The 17354-nt window shown below is 27.6% G+C and overlaps 4 protein-coding genes across 7 annotated transcripts; 3 read left to right on the forward strand and 1 right to left on the reverse strand.

Annotated features, from left to right (window-relative positions):
* Positions 1-891: 891 nt before the first annotated feature.
* Positions 892-2831, forward strand: LOC111027247 (zinc finger MYM-type protein 1-like). Its single transcript, XM_022305535.1, has 2 exons — positions 892-1662; positions 1842-2831. The coding sequence occupies exon 2, from the start codon at positions 1917-1919 to the stop codon at positions 2616-2618; it is 702 nt and encodes a 233-aa protein (XP_022161227.1). The 5' UTR covers positions 892-1662; positions 1842-1916; the 3' UTR covers positions 2619-2831.
* A 1261-nt stretch (positions 2832-4092) lies between these two features.
* Positions 4093-9121, forward strand: LOC111027236. Of its 3 annotated transcripts, none has more exons than XM_022305515.1 (13): positions 4093-4578; positions 4953-5030; positions 5269-5363; positions 5555-5632; positions 5759-5890; positions 6073-6148; positions 6239-6423; positions 6523-6667; positions 7421-7594; positions 7679-7800; positions 7878-7971; positions 8032-8149; positions 8917-9121. In XM_022305515.1, the coding sequence occupies exons 1-13, from the start codon at positions 4411-4413 to the stop codon at positions 9081-9083; spliced, it is 1632 nt and encodes a 543-aa protein (XP_022161207.1). In that variant the 5' UTR covers positions 4093-4410; the 3' UTR covers positions 9084-9121. The 3 variants fall into 3 exon arrangements, with proteins under 3 accessions (XP_022161207.1, XP_022161208.1, XP_022161209.1); XM_022305517.1 differs by having other exon boundaries at positions 4561-4578; positions 4976-5030; XM_022305516.1 differs by lacking the exon at positions 4953-5030.
* Positions 9122-10550: 1429 nt separating this feature from the next.
* LOC111027227 (THAP domain-containing protein 1-like) lies at positions 10551-12267 on the reverse strand. 2 transcript variants are annotated; one of them, XM_022305499.1, is made up of 3 exons: positions 11696-12267; positions 11023-11585; positions 10551-10942 (listed from the first exon to the last, which is right to left on the reverse strand). In XM_022305499.1, exons 1-3 carry the CDS (start codon positions 11773-11775, stop codon positions 10932-10934), a joined length of 654 nt encoding a protein of 217 aa, XP_022161191.1. In that variant the 5' UTR covers positions 11776-12267; the 3' UTR covers positions 10551-10931. The 2 variants fall into 2 exon arrangements, with proteins under 2 accessions (XP_022161191.1, XP_022161190.1); XM_022305498.1 differs by having other exon boundaries at positions 10551-11585; positions 11696-12264.
* Positions 12268-12366: 99 nt separating this feature from the next.
* LOC111027225 (nucleolar protein 11) lies at positions 12367-16412 on the forward strand. The gene is made up of 7 exons (XM_022305497.1): positions 12367-12585; positions 12656-12820; positions 14560-14775; positions 14858-14999; positions 15156-15326; positions 15513-15801; positions 15861-16412. Exons 1-7 carry the CDS (start codon positions 12454-12456, stop codon positions 16387-16389), a joined length of 1644 nt encoding a protein of 547 aa, XP_022161189.1. The 5' UTR covers positions 12367-12453; the 3' UTR covers positions 16390-16412.
* Positions 16413-17354: the final 942 nt, after the last annotated feature.

Here is a 17354-nt window from a genome sequence, read left to right on the forward strand (position 1 = left end):
TTATGAGCTGAACGCGACGACAGACATTGCCCTTTCCCTTTATATTTTTATTTTTAACGTCGATAACGGATTTGCTTACTTTTGGCCCGCTAAGAGCATTTGATATTTTTTGTGGCCCTTGAATAAATTGTTTGGACACCCCTGCTCTAGAGCATCCTCAGTCCCCTACTTATCGCCGCTGGCCGTCGCCGTTCTCAAGTACAATCGAGCTCGGGTCCTTCTGTCATTTTTGTGCGGTCAAGTTGGACGAAACTCCTCGTCCCTTGCCGCCCCGAGTTGTGTGCTTGCAAATCGGCCTACGTGCCATTGTTTGGTTACTTTTGGTTTTGGTGTACCTTTTTGCCGTGTGCATACATCCCGCGCCTGGAGAGAAACCGGCTCTTACGTACAAAAAATATTTTGCACATTTAGGGGTTGAATTTTAAAAAATCCTGATTTCTAGTTGATGTCTCCTACCTATAGTTTATATAAACTATCTAGGTACATATCAAATATCAGCTTTGGGGGTCAAGTAGATTTCGAGATTTAGTGTTAACTATATATATTATATAGGTACCATGTGGCTTCCCAGAAAAGCAATTGCATCCATATAAAAAAAAGAAAATGTATTAACAATTATAGGTCCTTTGATACATAGGTATTATGGGTAAAAAAAAAGATTCATATGAATAAATTGTGGATGAACCTATCTATGAACGGCACCTCAGCATTTAAAACTGTTGAATGCTTTTTTTAATTATAATTTTAAGTAAATCTCTTGGCAAGTTTGTTTAAGACGACTTACGCATTTTGGATATGAGGAGCATGTGCGAATGCTCTGGAGCTGTATTATTTAAACCATCCAACACCTACCCAAAAGATCTTAATAAATATGTTTAACATATTCAATTCTGTTTAACAATCTATGTCAGTGCCGCAACAATAGGGGAGGCAAGGTATGCAATGCATTCCCTGGCCAGGTTTTATGTTATGGTGAGGGGCCCATCATCAAAGCGAAAAATTAAGCAAGTTATTATTTAAAAAAAAAAAAATGGAAAATGTACATTCTATATTTCTATAATAGATTAATGTCACAATCAACCGCCAAATGTTGAATAAATATCCGATAATTTTGGGACCACTGATAACTGATAATCTTTGTTTACATGTACGATGGTAATTCACATTTGAAAATTAAAAATAGGTTTATTTATAACTCTCAACATAGACACACACAAACAAACGCTCGGGCCATGGACACACAACACATTTATTATGATATAATATCAGTAATCAGTATACTTAATGCCTACTAAAATTGTAATTCGTTAATCGTTTATCTTTATGATTATTATTATTACATAAATTCTCGAATACTTCATGAGCATTGAGCACCTCAGCACGATGGAATAAAGAAATCTAGTAATACTTTAATGATAATATTGCGGTGATACTCGTTGAATTTGATCATTTTTGTGTGTTATACTTAATTTTTAACTTTTGTAACTGAGTCAAGTTTATTGTTAATCGTTATCGTTTTATTGAAACTTCTGTGAAGAATGATGAAACCAAAAGTCCTTAGTGGTGCGGCTAAAAGGAAGAAAAATAAAGAGCAAAAAGAAATTATTTTAAAAAGTAATAAAAAAATTAAAAATTATTTTAAACCGGATCAACTTGAACAAAGTAAGTTTTATTAGAAATATTTCATTTTTTTAGTTTAATTATTTTTATTATATTACAAATTGCAAAGCATACACATAACTAGATATAATATAGTAAACCAATACAATAAATTATTTGAATTTGTTATGTTAATGACCATATGGGAAAATATTTTAAAACCTTTATCAATTGTATCAAAGGTATTACAATCACCACAAACCAATCTTCACAAGGCATGTGATTTATTGCAAGGAACAATTTTGTCAATTGAAAAAATGAGAGATGGTTATGATGAACTTGTTGTATCAGCTACTGGATTATGCCATAAATGGGGTATATCTATAACAAAACCTACAACCCGTAAAATATATTCAAAACAATACTGTGGAGAAATTCAAGGAGATAAACGATTAGATGTGCCTGAAGAAAAATTTCGTATAGCAATTTTTTATCCTCTCATTGATACAGCTTTATTTCAGTTACGTGATCGATTTAAAGGACTTCATTCCGTTTCAAGAAATTTTGAATTTTTACTTCCACAAAATATAGTTACTATGAAAGAGTCAGAAATAGTTAAATCTTGTTATGATTTCATATCATTTTACAATAACGATGTGACATCAGATTTAATAAGACAACTAATTTCATTAAAAGAATTTATTAAAAATACAAAAATTCAAACTATTCAAGAATTGACATCTTTTATAATTGAATATGATCTTTCATCTCTTTACAGTGAAATTCTCACAGCTTGTATTATATATTTAAGTCTCCCAGTTACTGTAGCTACGGCCGAAAGGTCATTTTCCAAATTAAAACTCCTAAAAAATTATCTTCGGAATTCTATTTCGCAAGATAGATTAACTGGCATAAGTATACTTAACATAGAAAAATCAAGGACAAAAGAACTAGATATTGAAAAATTGATAAATGACTTTGCTAATTTGAAGTCAAGAAAAAAAAACTTTTTAAAGTAAAATCTTTGTATAATACCTATAAATTATAATAGTACCTATTGATTGTTTATTTTTTGTTATTTAAATTTGAATATAATATTGTTTAATAAATGAATTACTTTTTATTAATTATTTGACTATTTGACTACTGATAACTGATGTATTGTTGGAGATGTGTTTAAAAATATGATGAACTTAATATAGCCACATTACTATACTGCTTGTCAAGCAGTATAGAGCTTAAAAAGTTTTAAAAATTTAGGGCCATACATTTTGTCTAGTATTAGGGATCTGCCAAAGGTTATCTGTGCACTGACTTTTTTTCATTATAATGTATAATGCAAGTACAGGGGCCCCATAAAGTTTTTAGCATCAGGGCCCTACAAAACCTAGTTGCGGCACTGATCTATGTATGAATAAATTAAATGCTATTCGTTGCCTAATCGCATCACTTGAGAACGGCTGGACAAATGTGGCTCATTTTTTTTTTTTTGTAATAGTCCGAATTAGGTTTTTACGAAAAGAAAAATTATAAAAGTCACCAGGAAAATTCGGGATAAACAAAAATGTTTTTTGACTGACTGATAATATAGACAGTAGAACCTACCTATGATAGTTGGAGACCTGAAATTGTCACCTTCGTACAATCATAAGTAGCGTCCGGTAGAGGTGCACTAAGAAGAAAGGATTTTCCAAAATTTCAATTTATAAGAGGTGTATTTTAACTTTTAAGATTTAAACAAGGATTCTTAACTTTATGATGGAAATTTTTATTTCAATATAATTGTCATTGGTTACTCGATGTGGCGTACGTTTTCAGAAATAATTCATTTCTTAAATAGGTAAGCTGTATTTTTATTGTCAATAATAACCACCAATAACCCCCCCCCCACTCTGAAATTCAGTATTAAGTACTTCACTGGTTACTATAGGGCAGATAGTATACAAGCATGCGTCAAATCGTGGCGTTTATGGCCTCGATTAAAGAAATTATATCTTAAGACGAAAATAGAAAACACTGCAGTTATTGGCTTTTAAATTACATTAAAAAAAAAAACAAAATCGATTTTTTCAAAAACTAGCTTTGTGTAAAAATTTCTCGTATTCCCTAATTTATATTTGTTTTTTCCAATCATTTTAAAAATGACTGGGAATTTTTATACCAACTACAGATCCAATTTGTAAAATTTGTTACCACAAATAAACCAATCTCAAAATTTGAAGTCAAAGTAGTTTTGCTGCACAACAAAAGGTGACGACTATATATACATTATGTTTATATTTTGATGTTTCTTACTTCGATAGATTCTTCAGTTGAAAAACTGTCATAAGATAGTAGATACTAGATAGGTACCTAATGGCTAATAATAATGTGAAAATATAAACGTTTATCAATCATACGCAATACCTATTCGGCAATACACACACATGCAATATTAATATTTATTGTTCGATGTAATTACATAATTACATGTGATATCTGAATTTAGAAATAATATTGATATTCATTTACATACATTTTATCTATAGTTGGGAAACTCAAAATTATGAACTATTATTGAAACAATTTATTAATATCATTTTTATCAGACATTTTGTTCGTATCTTTACTATGAGTAGGTCATTGCTATTCAAATTATTTTCGCATAGCCAGTATGTTAGTAGTATTAGCACAGAATAAATAAATAAATTTCATTTATTCTGTGGTATTAGCAGGTACCCCATTGTTTTATTCTGTGGTAGGTATCTACCTCTATAGCTTTATGTTTATTCTTCTGTTCGAGTAATTGAACTATATGCCTACTTACTAACAATGACCGGAGCATTGTTTAATATTTTAATTCCCACTAAACATCATGAAATCCATCTTTCTCAAAATATTGCATGTGATTGTTCAATAAAAACCAAATCCAATGTTAATACAAACAATAAACAATCACTTGACCGTCCTAAATATAGTTTGTCAATAACTATGGAAAAAGTAAGTAGCTAATACTAACTATTTACTATTTTACATGCATATATACCTATACTATATGTATATACCTATATAACTGGTGCCATAATTTAAATAAATAATCTGAGAGAAGCTCATTTTTTTTAGCTGGTTCATAAATGGTCTAAATTAATAATAATGAGGGAGCTATTTTTGTTTAAACAGGGTTCTAATCGTCCCTAAGTTCCCCTCCAAACTGCACATATTATGCTTATAAAATGAGAACATTGAGAGCATTTTAATGACATTTTGCACAAATGGATATATATATCATGTATACTGCATTATTGCATACCTTTATCTATAGTTAAGTATATTTTACCATTAACTATAATTATAAATATATATAAATGTCTTAGACATTGGAAGCAATTTTATGTAGTTTGCAGATTTCAAATTCGGTATGGAATCAAAGCAGAGATAATAGATGCTATTCGGTAATTATATATTATGCTTAGTCTCAAAATCTTTATACAATTAGGCATGTACCTGTGGTTATTATGTTACCCATTTACATATAGTTTATCAGTTACCTGCATTACATAGTAGCTATAACCTTACCATAAGTAAAAACTTTTTTTCTACTGAAGTAGGTTGTGGGTATTATTAGCTTTTAGTTAGTATACTTTCTCTACAGTTCTAGATTTACTCAAAATTTGTTTCCAATATTTTCAGGTAACCTTTTCAATCGCTTCCAATGAACACTGTGAACATATTTTGAATTTATTGATGGAAAATGGCATTGGAGTAAAATTAAATTCAACAGTAGTGTAACTATATATTTTATAACATTTTTATTCGTTATAATTTATACACATGTACATATTACATAATATAAAGATGCAGTAATAGTGTAAGAGGACACACTTTGTGTGTCATCTACCTATGTATATTTATAGTTACTTTATAGTCCTTTATTAATTATTAATTTAATACATGCCTACCTATTTTGATTTACTAGAGTCTTACCATGTTCATTGTATTATCAAGATACTGAAATGTCTACTCCGTCAGTTTTTGAAACCAATCAACATAAAAAGTAAGTATTATTTTAGTGTAGGTATGTTCAAAAAAATATTTTTTTTTTCAACCAGCCTGAATATAGATGTACTTTATTATGGGCACTCATTATAATTCTATTTTAATTGTCTTATAACCTACCCAGTTTGTATGAATCATCTTGGAAAAAATTTCTTCAGTCAGTTAGATCTCGATTAACCGTGGCACAAGTTGTTCAAGGTATAGAAGCTGGTGCAATGCTAACCTTTGATTTTGTAATTCTATTAATAATATCAGTGTAAGTATAAGATTTAATTATATATCTAATAAATACAAATAATCCAATGTAAGGTATATACTATATACTATGTATGATTATAAAATATCATCACCTCTTATTAAAAAAATTAATTACAAAACTTTATTTTGAAAGCCATTATACATTTTTTTGAAGTAGTGATTTTTATTCATAATTCATAGAACGGTTGCTGCTCTTGGTCTGATGCAAGGAGAAACCATTATATTTGTCTCTAGCATGCTTCTTTCTCCACTTATGGTTAGTTATTATAAAAATAATATGCCATAAAACAAACAGATATTGGACAACCCAAAAATAATTTCAGAGTATAAATACTTTTATTTTTAGGGACCAGTTAATGCTGCTACATTTGGAACTATGATAAAAAATAAAAAACTTAGAAACATGGGGATTATTAACGAAATGATTGGTTTAATTCTTTGCGTTTTAATTGGTTTTGGATATGGTTTAACTGCTTCTTATTTTGATGAAAGAGATTCTAGTCAATGGATAACTAATGAAATGGCCTTTATGTGAGTTCTTATATAATATATTTGGAACTAAAATTATTTTATCTTGTCTAGTCATTCTTTATTAAATATTCATCAAATCTTTTTTTATTTTTATTTCAGGACAGATATTGGTAGTTTGTGGATTAGTATTGTACTTGCGTTTCTTGTTGGAATTGCTGTGCCTATTGCTCTATTAGGAAATAATACATTTTCTTTAGTCGGAGTAGCAATATCTACATCACTTCTACCACCCTCCGTTAATGCGGTATGTATTTTAGTAACTATACAATATTTATTTAATTTATATATGTATATTATATACACATAAATATTAATTTATGTTAATGTATTTAATTAAATTAATAACTTTTAAGTTTAAATAATGAATAATATATATTTTTATTTATTATACTAGCTGCATAAATACTAAAAATGTGCATGAAGCCTCCTCCGGCTTCAGTCATATTTAAGATAATATCAGATCATAATAAGGCTTACTGACTAGTTAATATATTTTTTTATTGTGTGTAATTACTTATATAATATATAGTAGGAACCAATTGTGAATGGCGTGTTGTAGGTACTAAATATTTGTTTTGCTTAGGATGTTATTTTAAATTGTAAAAGTGTAAATCAGTAACTTTCTGAAAAAATAAAACTGTACAATTTATAACACCTTCTGTTTAAAGTACTATTGTTCAATAATTTGCAAGGTCCTATTTTTAATTAATAAATTATTAAATCACTGATTATAAATAGGTACAGTGTAAAATGATCAAAACTTTTCACCATTTTTGCTATTAGGACCATTAAAAAAAAATACTGTTTCATAGATGTTATGGTTATTCAAACCAAACAATGTGCCAGAACAATATTTTGATAAACTATGATTATTTAAAATATTAAAATTAAAAAATAAATTTATCTTTCTATTTTACTTAATAATAAATATATATTAAATTTTTATAGTAATCAATATGATATATATTTTATTTTAATTGTTACATTCATTTTTAAGGGTCTGTTGTGGGCATTTTCAGTGAGGAGTATCAATCAAGATTCTTTTAATACCTTAAATTTACATTATTCATCTACAAGATCTATTGATTTTGCTATTAAAGGTGCAATAAGCATGTGTGTAACATTCATCAATATAATATGTATATTTGCATGTGGCATTGTCATATTAAAAGTAATATAGATATTTATTAAATAAAGATACTTTTATGAATTTCTTAGATATTCAATAGCATGAAGTACTATATTTTTACTGTAGATAAAAGCTGTTACACCAAAACAAAGTAAACAGTCTACAGCATTAATCAATGAATATTTAAATGTGTTGAAAGAAATAAACTTAGAATTCCCTCAAGAAGAAGCTAATTATCTTACACTAAAGTAATAATTGTCTATATTTTAGACAAATTTTAACGTATCATTATAGTTAATAACATTAATTTAATAACTGATTAAAGGTTAAAAGAGGAATATTCAATTTTTGGGTTATCTCCGAGTACTGTAAAAGCTAGAGGGCTTTGTAGTGTCACTCCTGGGTATAACCCTTTTGATGTAAGCTTACATACAAAACTAAATAATTATCATGTTAATTACATTATTTGTATCTGACAGTTATCTTTCATTACTTGGTCGCCCGGGTATAGAAGACAGCATGACCTAAAATCATTTTCAAATACTCCGACGGATATTAGAACATCCAAGTTATTAAAGAATAAAATAAAAAATCCAGGTAATTTTATTGAGTAGGTAACATATTTATAAAAATTGTAATTGTTTAAAGAGGACATGTACTTAATTATAATTGTACATTTAAATTAATATCTTTTCTAGACATCTCTCAATACTTCAATCAAGTTTGACATGACTGGCTATAGTACAAGCTTAAAAAGTTCTTAGCCGCCCCTTATTTTCTTTTAATTAAATCAACAACAAAAGCTCTTAATGGGCCAAAAGTGTATCTACACGTATAATTTGTAATTTTATAGAAATATATTATATATTTAAATTTAATGAAATTTTAAAAAATAGTTCTTATAATATATTTAAATATACTCAGTTAATAGCTTATAATTATGATAAAGGTGATAATTGACAAGTGTACACAATAACAACTTAGGATATTACCCATATTTTTAGAGTGTAAACTGTCCTTTGGGGATCTAGTGATAACTTTTTGCGGGCTACATCTGGCCCGGAAGCTGTAGTTTGGAGACCCCTGGACTGGGCTATGAAATAGATGATAAATAAAAAAAAATTTTAATTAAGTTTAAAAAATTTTTAATTAAGTTTAAAAAAATTAATATCTAACAAAAAACTATTACAAAATTTTCTCATAAGTAAATCTGAATGTCAAGTAGGTAACTTACCTCAAAATTAATTTTATCTATCATAAAAAAAGATCTGTTATAAAATGATCATAAATAAGTTGTGTAAGAATATGGAAGTGATATAGATTGTATTTATAAATTTATATTATCAAATTTTTTTTTTATATAGATCTTTGCTGTAGTGAAACTTCACCAGGATCACTTACAGCTGTTTTTAGATCTCCAGTGGAAAATTATCAGACTACCATCACTACAGATAATAATACACCTTCAACATCAAGACGGTTTACTATAACTCCTGTAACGTTAAAAAATACTTCAAATTCTAAAAAATAGTACTATTTAATACATTTATGTGTTTTTTGGATTTTCTGATTTTTATATTATAATGATAAAAATATAATATAAATTATACTGTTATATCGTGTATATGAATATAACATAACAAAACATGATTGTATGCTTACATCAATTTTAAAATGTATTCATATTTTATGTTAACTAAAATTGGTTTTTATTTATATTGGTTATATCTATTATTGTTGGTGCTAAGAATAAATATCGTCATTTATAGAATATCTGAATGTATATTTTTCATAATTTCATTTTAAAACAGAAGTCATATAATTGTTACTAAAACATGGACATGAATAATTATTGATTACCAAAACTGCAAAATATAATATTTTACTTAATGATTCTGTTAAAGAAAAAAATATTTAATGGCCAAGTGACGACTAATTTGGCAATATCCAATTAGCAATAATTGGTATGATACCTATTGGCTATTATAGTATTATGAATTAATTTTGCAAATAATATTGAATTATAATATTATGTGTTATTATACCTACCTACCTACCTTATAAGTTATTATTATTTTAAGGCGGTTGGAAGGTACCTAACCTTTAAAGGGGCGGTATATTTGTATTGACATTTTATGGTGCAATTATTGTTCCTACAAAAATTATTACATTAAAAAAATATTTTATTATTGAAATTTGACGTTTGTTTATAATATACTATAGATATAGACAGATATAAGATAAAACCTATTTGTCATTAGATGTAATTTTTAGTTAAAACTTTAGAAAGTCACTTCATATTTTTTAATTATGAAATATGTTGGTACTATTTGAAAAATACTACAATATCATTATTTACTTACTATAACATCTTACCAGTACCAATAGGCAATATTTATAATATAATAGTACATATTTAGTATAAAATCATAAGAGTAATACAATCAACCTTTAACAATACAAATATATACTATAGATTTTACTGTTCACAGAGGAGAATTTTTTGATTAGTCATTGTCATATATCTATCGAGGCCAGATGCTGAAACCTTAATAAAATTGCCCTAAAAAAAATGCATTTGTGACTTAAAAAACGCAAAAAAAATTGTATATTTTGTTAATGAGTTATGACCTACAAATACGTAACAAGTAACAACACTCGTAAAACTATTAAAGTTAATTATCAATTTCAAAATTAAAAATTATAATTTACAAACGTGTGTGATTTAAATTTTAAAACTGATATTATCTTGAAAACAACTGAACATTTGTTTAAAATAATTTTCGTAATATCAAATAAATTTAATTATTTGATAAGTGGAAAGTATAAAAATAGAATAATGAAAAATAATTAACTCGTAATTTTTCTGCCAATCGTTAAAAATATGCCCTATAACATAGGTTTCCAAACTTTTCCTACTCGTGGCACCCTATTAGAACTGAAGTTTGCTCATGGCGCCCTTAAGAAAATGTATGACCTTTTTTTAAAATAAAATAGATAAAATAACAAATGTTTAATTTTCAATAAATATGGAAATATAAACTGAAATATTTAATTTTAATTTCATTATGTAAAGTAAATTAGACTTGATAACGTGCCTCTTTTAGGCAAGCAGCAATTGTTATCGGACGCCGGACGGAGATTGTGAACTGGGGGCTCTGGAGGTCGAGAGACCAAGGCTGTCAAATAAATGTAAAGAGGAAGAGGAACATCTAATGTTTTTGGGCACCGTCCAACCGTCATTCGTTCACGTCAAAGTTCGTCCACCTCACCACTCCCGCCTTCATCAATCCTGTATGACCCTTGATAACCACCGGAAGTCGCCGTCGGTTAACCAGTTCTTTGCGTACCCTGCTTGTGCACCATAGCTACCGTGTATCTATGGCCCTCCTATCGCCCAAGCATGAAGATATTTGAACCATAGACATATATAAACACATTATTAATAATATGAAACTATACAAAATTACCTTTAAAGCTAGAATCAATAAATCCATTATTTTTCATACTTGCTATTAAATCTCTAAGGTTCTTAATTACAATATTTTTACGCCTAACTGTTTGTTGTAATAGTTTAATTTTGCTATGCAGAGCTTTCTTTCTGAGAGTATCTGGTAATTTTTGTTTTAGAGTTGGCAAAAATAGCAGTGTTCTTTCTTTTGAAGGAGTCCTAAGAAGTTGAACACTAGATGTAGATTTGGTAGTTGGTGTATCAATTTCTTTAAGATTAGCTGGGCTTGGAGATCTCAATGGTGCTAAATTAGCTGGCTCTAATTCACATATTTTGAGGGTATCAGAGTTTGTAATGTTTAATAATTTTGCTCGTTTTGCCATCAGTTCTGTAGTACAAGTAAATACTGAAGGTACAACATTTTCTCTCAAATTTAAACGATAACTTCCGCCAACAATCGATTTGAAGTCCTCATATACAAAATGGTCAGAGCAAACTTTACTAAACTTAGTAGTGGTGAAGCCTTTACGTCCAATTGCTAACAACCATTTGTCTGCTCGCTTTGGGTCTTTTAAAGGAAATCTAAACGAAAAATATCAATTAGTAAGTATTTGGTAAGATGGCTACATGTAATATATACATGAATTAATTAATTGATGATAGTTATTATTTGTATTTTGACAGGTACTTACGAAAAAAAGTGGATTTTTCGGGAATCGACAGGTTTTCCTTGACGATTAGAACAACCGTGTACACAACAAGAATAAACCATGATCACAAAATTATAAGTCGAAACTCGAAAGAGTAAAGACTATAATATATTAATATTTTATAATAAATCGACACTCAAAACTTGAAAGACCGTAACACGCCAACACGGATTAATAATAATAATATTAATCCGCGGACCGTAAGTCACAATACCGTCAGTTATCTATGCTACTTTTTTGGGTACTGATTTCTGGTAACCTTCCAAGAACCTTAGCTGTAGTTTATCTTTAATTACATGAAGCATTCAGGGTACTCACGCACACTAATAATCAGTCATTACTAAATCCGACGTCTTAAATATGGTTACCTTTCAACAGATTAACAGAACAGAACAATTTGAAAATCGAAAAACAGGTAGGTATTGCCGTATTGGCCATTAGGGATACCCATGGCTAAAATATAGTATATTTAGCCATAGGGATCCCTTTCTCCCATTTAAATTATTTGGATACCATGGTTTTTGAAAAACCAGTGCTGAAAGATCTACAATTAATAAATTACTTGCTTATAGCTTATTTACTTGGTCATGCTGCTTGTTATCTTATGCAACCGTATAATGATAACAGTTAACACGTGCTTTTCTGTTGTACTTGTAAGTTGTAACTTGTTCTGCCGGATTGGAGTCGGTAGTCGTTACAGTGCTCTACTACTTTGTTCCAATGGTTTTTAAATTGTATACATGATGATAAAGCTAGATACATCGTACAGTTTAGGTTCCATTATCGAGCCCAATTTCTTGGGGATTTCAAATGATGCAGAACCGGATAATGTTATTGTCACCTTATCGAAAAACATGGTTACTTGTTTTCACGTATGTATACTTGTCACCCTATATTACACATATTACACACAGTTTCATCACAGTTATGTTTAATGTTTAGATGCCAAGTCAAAATCAAGTGCATTGTTGGAGCAGTTCCGATAAATTGTCTTCTGGAGTGATATTTGATCCATTAACTAATTGCTATTATGGTGTTTTTAACTATACCAGAATCGGCAAATGGTTACGAAGCTCTTTAATGATGAAAGATATGAAGAAATTTAATGTAAGTTTTTTCCTAGGTTTTTTCATAGTTATATTTCAACATAAATTTGGTTAATGCGTCATTTGATCTGTTTTTCTACTTAAATAAAAAATAAAATAACTCACTAAACTAGAATGTAGGACAAATTTAGTTTCCTAGTATCATTATTACAATGTTAAAGTCAATAGATACATTCTAATTATTAGGTAATCACAGAACATAAATAATTGTGGGTACTGCGTATACCTGTGTAAGATATATTAGGTATACCTATTATCTATCTTTAAATTAATTCATCTAAATAGATAAACAATGATTTACTTTATATTACTTAAAGTGTCTGTTTTTTTATTATGTATGTAGTGTTACGTCAGTCATCTTTTTTACTTATTGTGTTATGAAATACAGATTGCACATTTTCTATTAAATGAAAAAAAAAGTATCTGTTACAATTTACAAGGGATTGGTTAAATTGGAATTTTTAATTGATTTGCTTAAAATTATAGATGGACAGTTTGAGTGGGTTGGAAGTATAACAATTCTCAGAAATTTTCAATATAGGCAATCAAAGAAGACGAAAAACAATATAATAGAAAAACAGAAGTAAAGAATAACTATTGGTTTCTTTGAATTTTTACCAAATATTTATATCAGAATTTTTTAAAGTAAAGTCATTTTAAAAATATTGTTACTCATCTCGGGATATTTATAAGGTATAATCCTTCCATCAGTTTATATTGAAAAAATAATATTCTTGGACATAAAGTTTGAAAATGTAATATCTTATTCCTCATAACTCATAAGTTATACTTATAGTATTTAAAAAAGTATTGAAAAATACATCTGCACAATTTTTTTTTCTAGTCATTTGAAGTTTTAATTTTGACATAGGATATTTCAGCAAAAAATAACTCTTTAAACTTCTAATAGCTGATGGTTCTAAAAAAAAAACTTCTAATAATTTTAGTTTTGATGCTGTAATTGAAAAAATTAATTAAATAATCATTCGTAAGAACTTATAACTTCTTGTCAATTTATAATAATGTATCTAATTATTTTCTATTCACAATATTTTTAAAATATCAAGACCAGTTTTTACTTTTAAAACTGCTTTTGATAGGTCTGTGTTATTGTTATTGTCTTATAAGTTAATAAAAAATTATAGTTATTTTATTATTTATAATAAATATAAAAATTATATACATAATAAATTCAATATTTAGGGAACAATTGTGTTCAACTTACTGAATTACTAATGAAAAAATAAATTGTCAAAAGCTCATAAAAGATAGTGTTGATTATGAATTTTCATGTTATAATGCCACCAATTTTTTCAACATACAACAATATGTATTTAATTGACATTTAGTACCTAACCAGCTTACGGGGTGCAAACCCTTTCCAAAAGAGAGCTACTTTAAACATTTTAAGCATATGGTGATCAACCACTATTTACTTGGGTATATTTATATTATTCCATGCAGCAAAAAAATAAATTGTATAGTAATATTATTTTATTATTTCTCCTTTAATTGCCTCCTGACCTAACCCATCAAAAAGATATTGCATTTCTCCCTATAATTTATATTTTATAACAGTGCACTAAAATTAATCTCAGTTAAAATATAATTAAGTCATTTTTGTCCTTACCTATAGGTAAATACTTGTATATTAGTATACCAATATATATTCTTATATATGATTTTTAATAACATTTATGTAAGGTAATTTAATAAATAATAATGCTTTATTTTTTTCAGTTCACTGCAAAAATTATAAAACTTTTAACCAGATTAGATTATAAAGGAGCAGTTGCAGTTTTTGAAAATGGTCATTGTGAGTGTTTAAAAGAAGCAATTGGTAATAGGAAAAAAATCAGAGATGCTGTCATTAATGATGGCGAAACAATTGAGTTAGCTAAATTATGTATATTCAGGACAAAAGCTATATGTATTATTGTATCTGTTGATGAAAAGGTAAATATAATTTTTAGCTTATTTTTTATAAATAGTTATTTAAATAATGTATATTATAGTTATTTGAATATTGTTATTTCAGAATATAAAAACATTACGATCTGTGCCATTAGAGGATACTTTCTTGCCAATTAATTTACAAATATCTTTCAAAAACAAAACTGACAAATTACTTGGTTATTGTGTTAGAGAAAATTCTGGCTCACTTACTGTTTTAACATTTTGTAAGTATTGTCTGTCTGTCTTTCTGTTATTAATATATTTTTTCTAAATGTATGCATATTAACGTATTACTACAAAATGTGTTTTACTTTGGAAAGTCACTTAGTTTCTGTTTTATTTATTTGTTAATTATCAAACATTATTTTTCATTTGCATAGGGTCTAATGGTTACTTGTATTCTAATGAGTTGTACGCCGAAACTAACAGCAATGATTTTCCTGGCAAACAGTTGACAGAAATTACTTTAGTTAACTCAAAAAAACAAGTAACTTTAATTCAACTAAGTTCAGATTGTATTGGTCTTTACGGTGCAGAACCAAAAGGCGATGGTTAGTAAAAATATTATTTCGGTTATTTATATCTGATCTGACATTTTCTATGATTGTATTTAAAAAACCAAATTGAAATTTGTATTGGTTCATTAAAATGAAAAACTTAAATTTTATATTGTAATTCATATTGAAATAGAATAGGTTAAAGATTTTGTAGATTAACAATATTTTTGTACTTTTCAGGAGCTGCTTTAGTAATATACAATTTTCACTACAATATGGTAGTTGCTGTACAACATTTTAAAATCTACACCAATCCTCCAAATTTATGGTGTTTTGGAAATCATTTACTTTTAGTAACGGGTCAAAACTTAGCAGTGATTCCTTTTACATGTGAACGGAATAATTTATCCTTGTTAATGGATAATAATTTAATTAAAATAAATGATAAATATGAAGAAACTGAATGGGATTCATATGCAAAACAAAAATGTGTAGATACAATTTCAACTTCAGCTTTATCCCAATCAAAGTAAAAATTATTATTATTTACAAATTTTTACAATATTTAACATTATTCGTTTGTTTCAGATTAAATGAAATGATAATCACTGACCATATTAATAACAAAAAAGATAAATCATTGATTCGATTACTGATAGAAAACAACGATATTAGTGATACTTCCTTAGTTGAAATATTATCATATTGTAGTTTAAACGTAACAAAACATTCAAATCTTTTGTTAAAATTATTTGCATATCCACCTTTAAACAAGCCATCTTGTTTACGGCGCCAATTACCTTTTGAGAATATGCTGACAATTTTGAATACCTTGTATTCACTTATGAAGGAGAAATTGATTGAAGAAAGATTAGTTGATTGGATGACACTGATGATAGACTGCTCGTTTCAACAAATATTATTGTCAAATGATCCTAACGTACTTGAACTTATAATTAAAATTCAAAAAGATATAAATAGTAAATGTGACTATGTGGAATCAGTATATAATACAAAGAATACATTGCGTGTTATAAAAAGTAAAAATGTTAACAGTAAGAAACGAGATGGACCTGTCAACAATTTATATAAAATTGAAACAATTAATTTATATTGAGTAAATTTTTATTTTAAAAATAATATTTGTTTTTTTTTACGTCTACGAGTTGACTATAATATATTCTAACAAATTACTAAATGTCTATGATGTTGAAACTTAGGTGTTTAAATAACAGAATGAGATATATACAATATATATCACTGATTAGACATTCAAACAGTTATGAACAAGAATATTGTAAAATAAGATTTCTCTATAACTGTTATATTACAGTCTACTAATGATTTATACCTAATGAAATGAATGCATTTGTCACATTTTAATACTATAGATTCAGTCTAGGCTAGAAAACATTTTTTTACTTTTAAAAGAAACTGCATTTTATGTACCTTAGTGGAATTAGAACTTAAGTTTGGTACACTCAGATACCATTTGGAAATTAGGATTGCATAATTCACTTTTATTCTGTTATTTTAGGTTATAACTCTATCTTCAATTATAATTTATATTTTAATTAAAAACCAGATAGTTCTGTAAAATATTGGATTTGTATCTCCGTGTTCTTAATAACATCAACATATCTTGTAGTCTAATACAGTGTTTGGAAAGAACTTTGTTTATTTGCATTTTCAACTTTTATTCACACGTTCACTTTCATATTTATTGAATGATACGCTAACATCAATGGTTTTTTTCAAATCGAATGTGAACATTTATATTTTAATGAATTTGAACGATCTTTAAGACGCTCAATTTATTTGTCATTAATTAAATATATGTTAAAAATATATTAATTAATTGTATTATATAATATTTTCCTATTATAAAAAAAAATTAAATGAACAACCAAGTAAATGCATTTATTTTTTCAGTGAACATGAATGCGTTCGTTTGAAAAAAACGTGAACAAATTCATTTTTTTAGTGAACATTCCAAACACTGGTCCAAACCATGTTAGCATCATGCTTATTTAATATGATTCATGAATTTACAGCATGCACAATTGTCTGATTATTGAGGAA

Source organism: Myzus persicae, unplaced genomic scaffold, assembly GCF_001856785.1.
Source record: "Myzus persicae strain clone G006 unplaced genomic scaffold, MPER_G0061.0, whole genome shotgun sequence".
In the NCBI taxonomy this organism is placed as follows: domain Eukaryota; kingdom Metazoa; phylum Arthropoda; class Insecta; order Hemiptera; family Aphididae; genus Myzus; species Myzus persicae.

What these genes read in the sequence shown, in the direction of transcription:
- LOC111027247 (XM_022305535.1), top strand. Translation starts at nt 1,917, where the DNA reads ATGAGAGATGGTTATGATGAACTTGTTGTATCAGCTACTGGATTATGC.
- LOC111027236 (XM_022305515.1), top strand. Translation starts at nt 4,411, where the DNA reads ATGACCGGAGCATTGTTTAATATTTTAATTCCCACTAAACATCATGAA. An exon ending in ATTCTATTAATAATATCAGT is followed by an intron (nt 5,891 to 6,072) that starts GTAAGTATAAGA and finishes CATAATTCATAG; the next exon opens with AACGGTTGCTGCTCTTGGTC. An exon ending in ACTAATGAAATGGCCTTTAT is followed by an intron (nt 6,424 to 6,522) that starts GTGAGTTCTTAT and finishes TTTTTATTTCAG; the next exon opens with GACAGATATTGGTAGTTTGT.
- LOC111027227 (XM_022305498.1), bottom strand. Translation starts at nt 11,775, where the DNA reads ATGGTTTATTCTTGTTGTGTACACGGTTGTTCTAATCGTCAAGGAAAA. An exon ending in CGAAAAATCCACTTTTTTTC is followed by an intron (nt 11,586 to 11,695) that starts GTAAGTACCTGT and finishes TTTTTCGTTTAG; the next exon opens with ATTTCCTTTAAAAGACCCAA.
- LOC111027225 (XM_022305497.1), top strand. Translation starts at nt 12,454, where the DNA reads ATGATGATAAAGCTAGATACATCGTACAGTTTAGGTTCCATTATCGAG. An exon ending in ACATGGTTACTTGTTTTCAC is followed by an intron (nt 12,586 to 12,655) that starts GTATGTATACTT and finishes TTTAATGTTTAG; the next exon opens with ATGCCAAGTCAAAATCAAGT. An exon ending in TGCAGAACCAAAAGGCGATG is followed by an intron (nt 15,327 to 15,512) that starts GTTAGTAAAAAT and finishes TGTACTTTTCAG; the next exon opens with GAGCTGCTTTAGTAATATAC.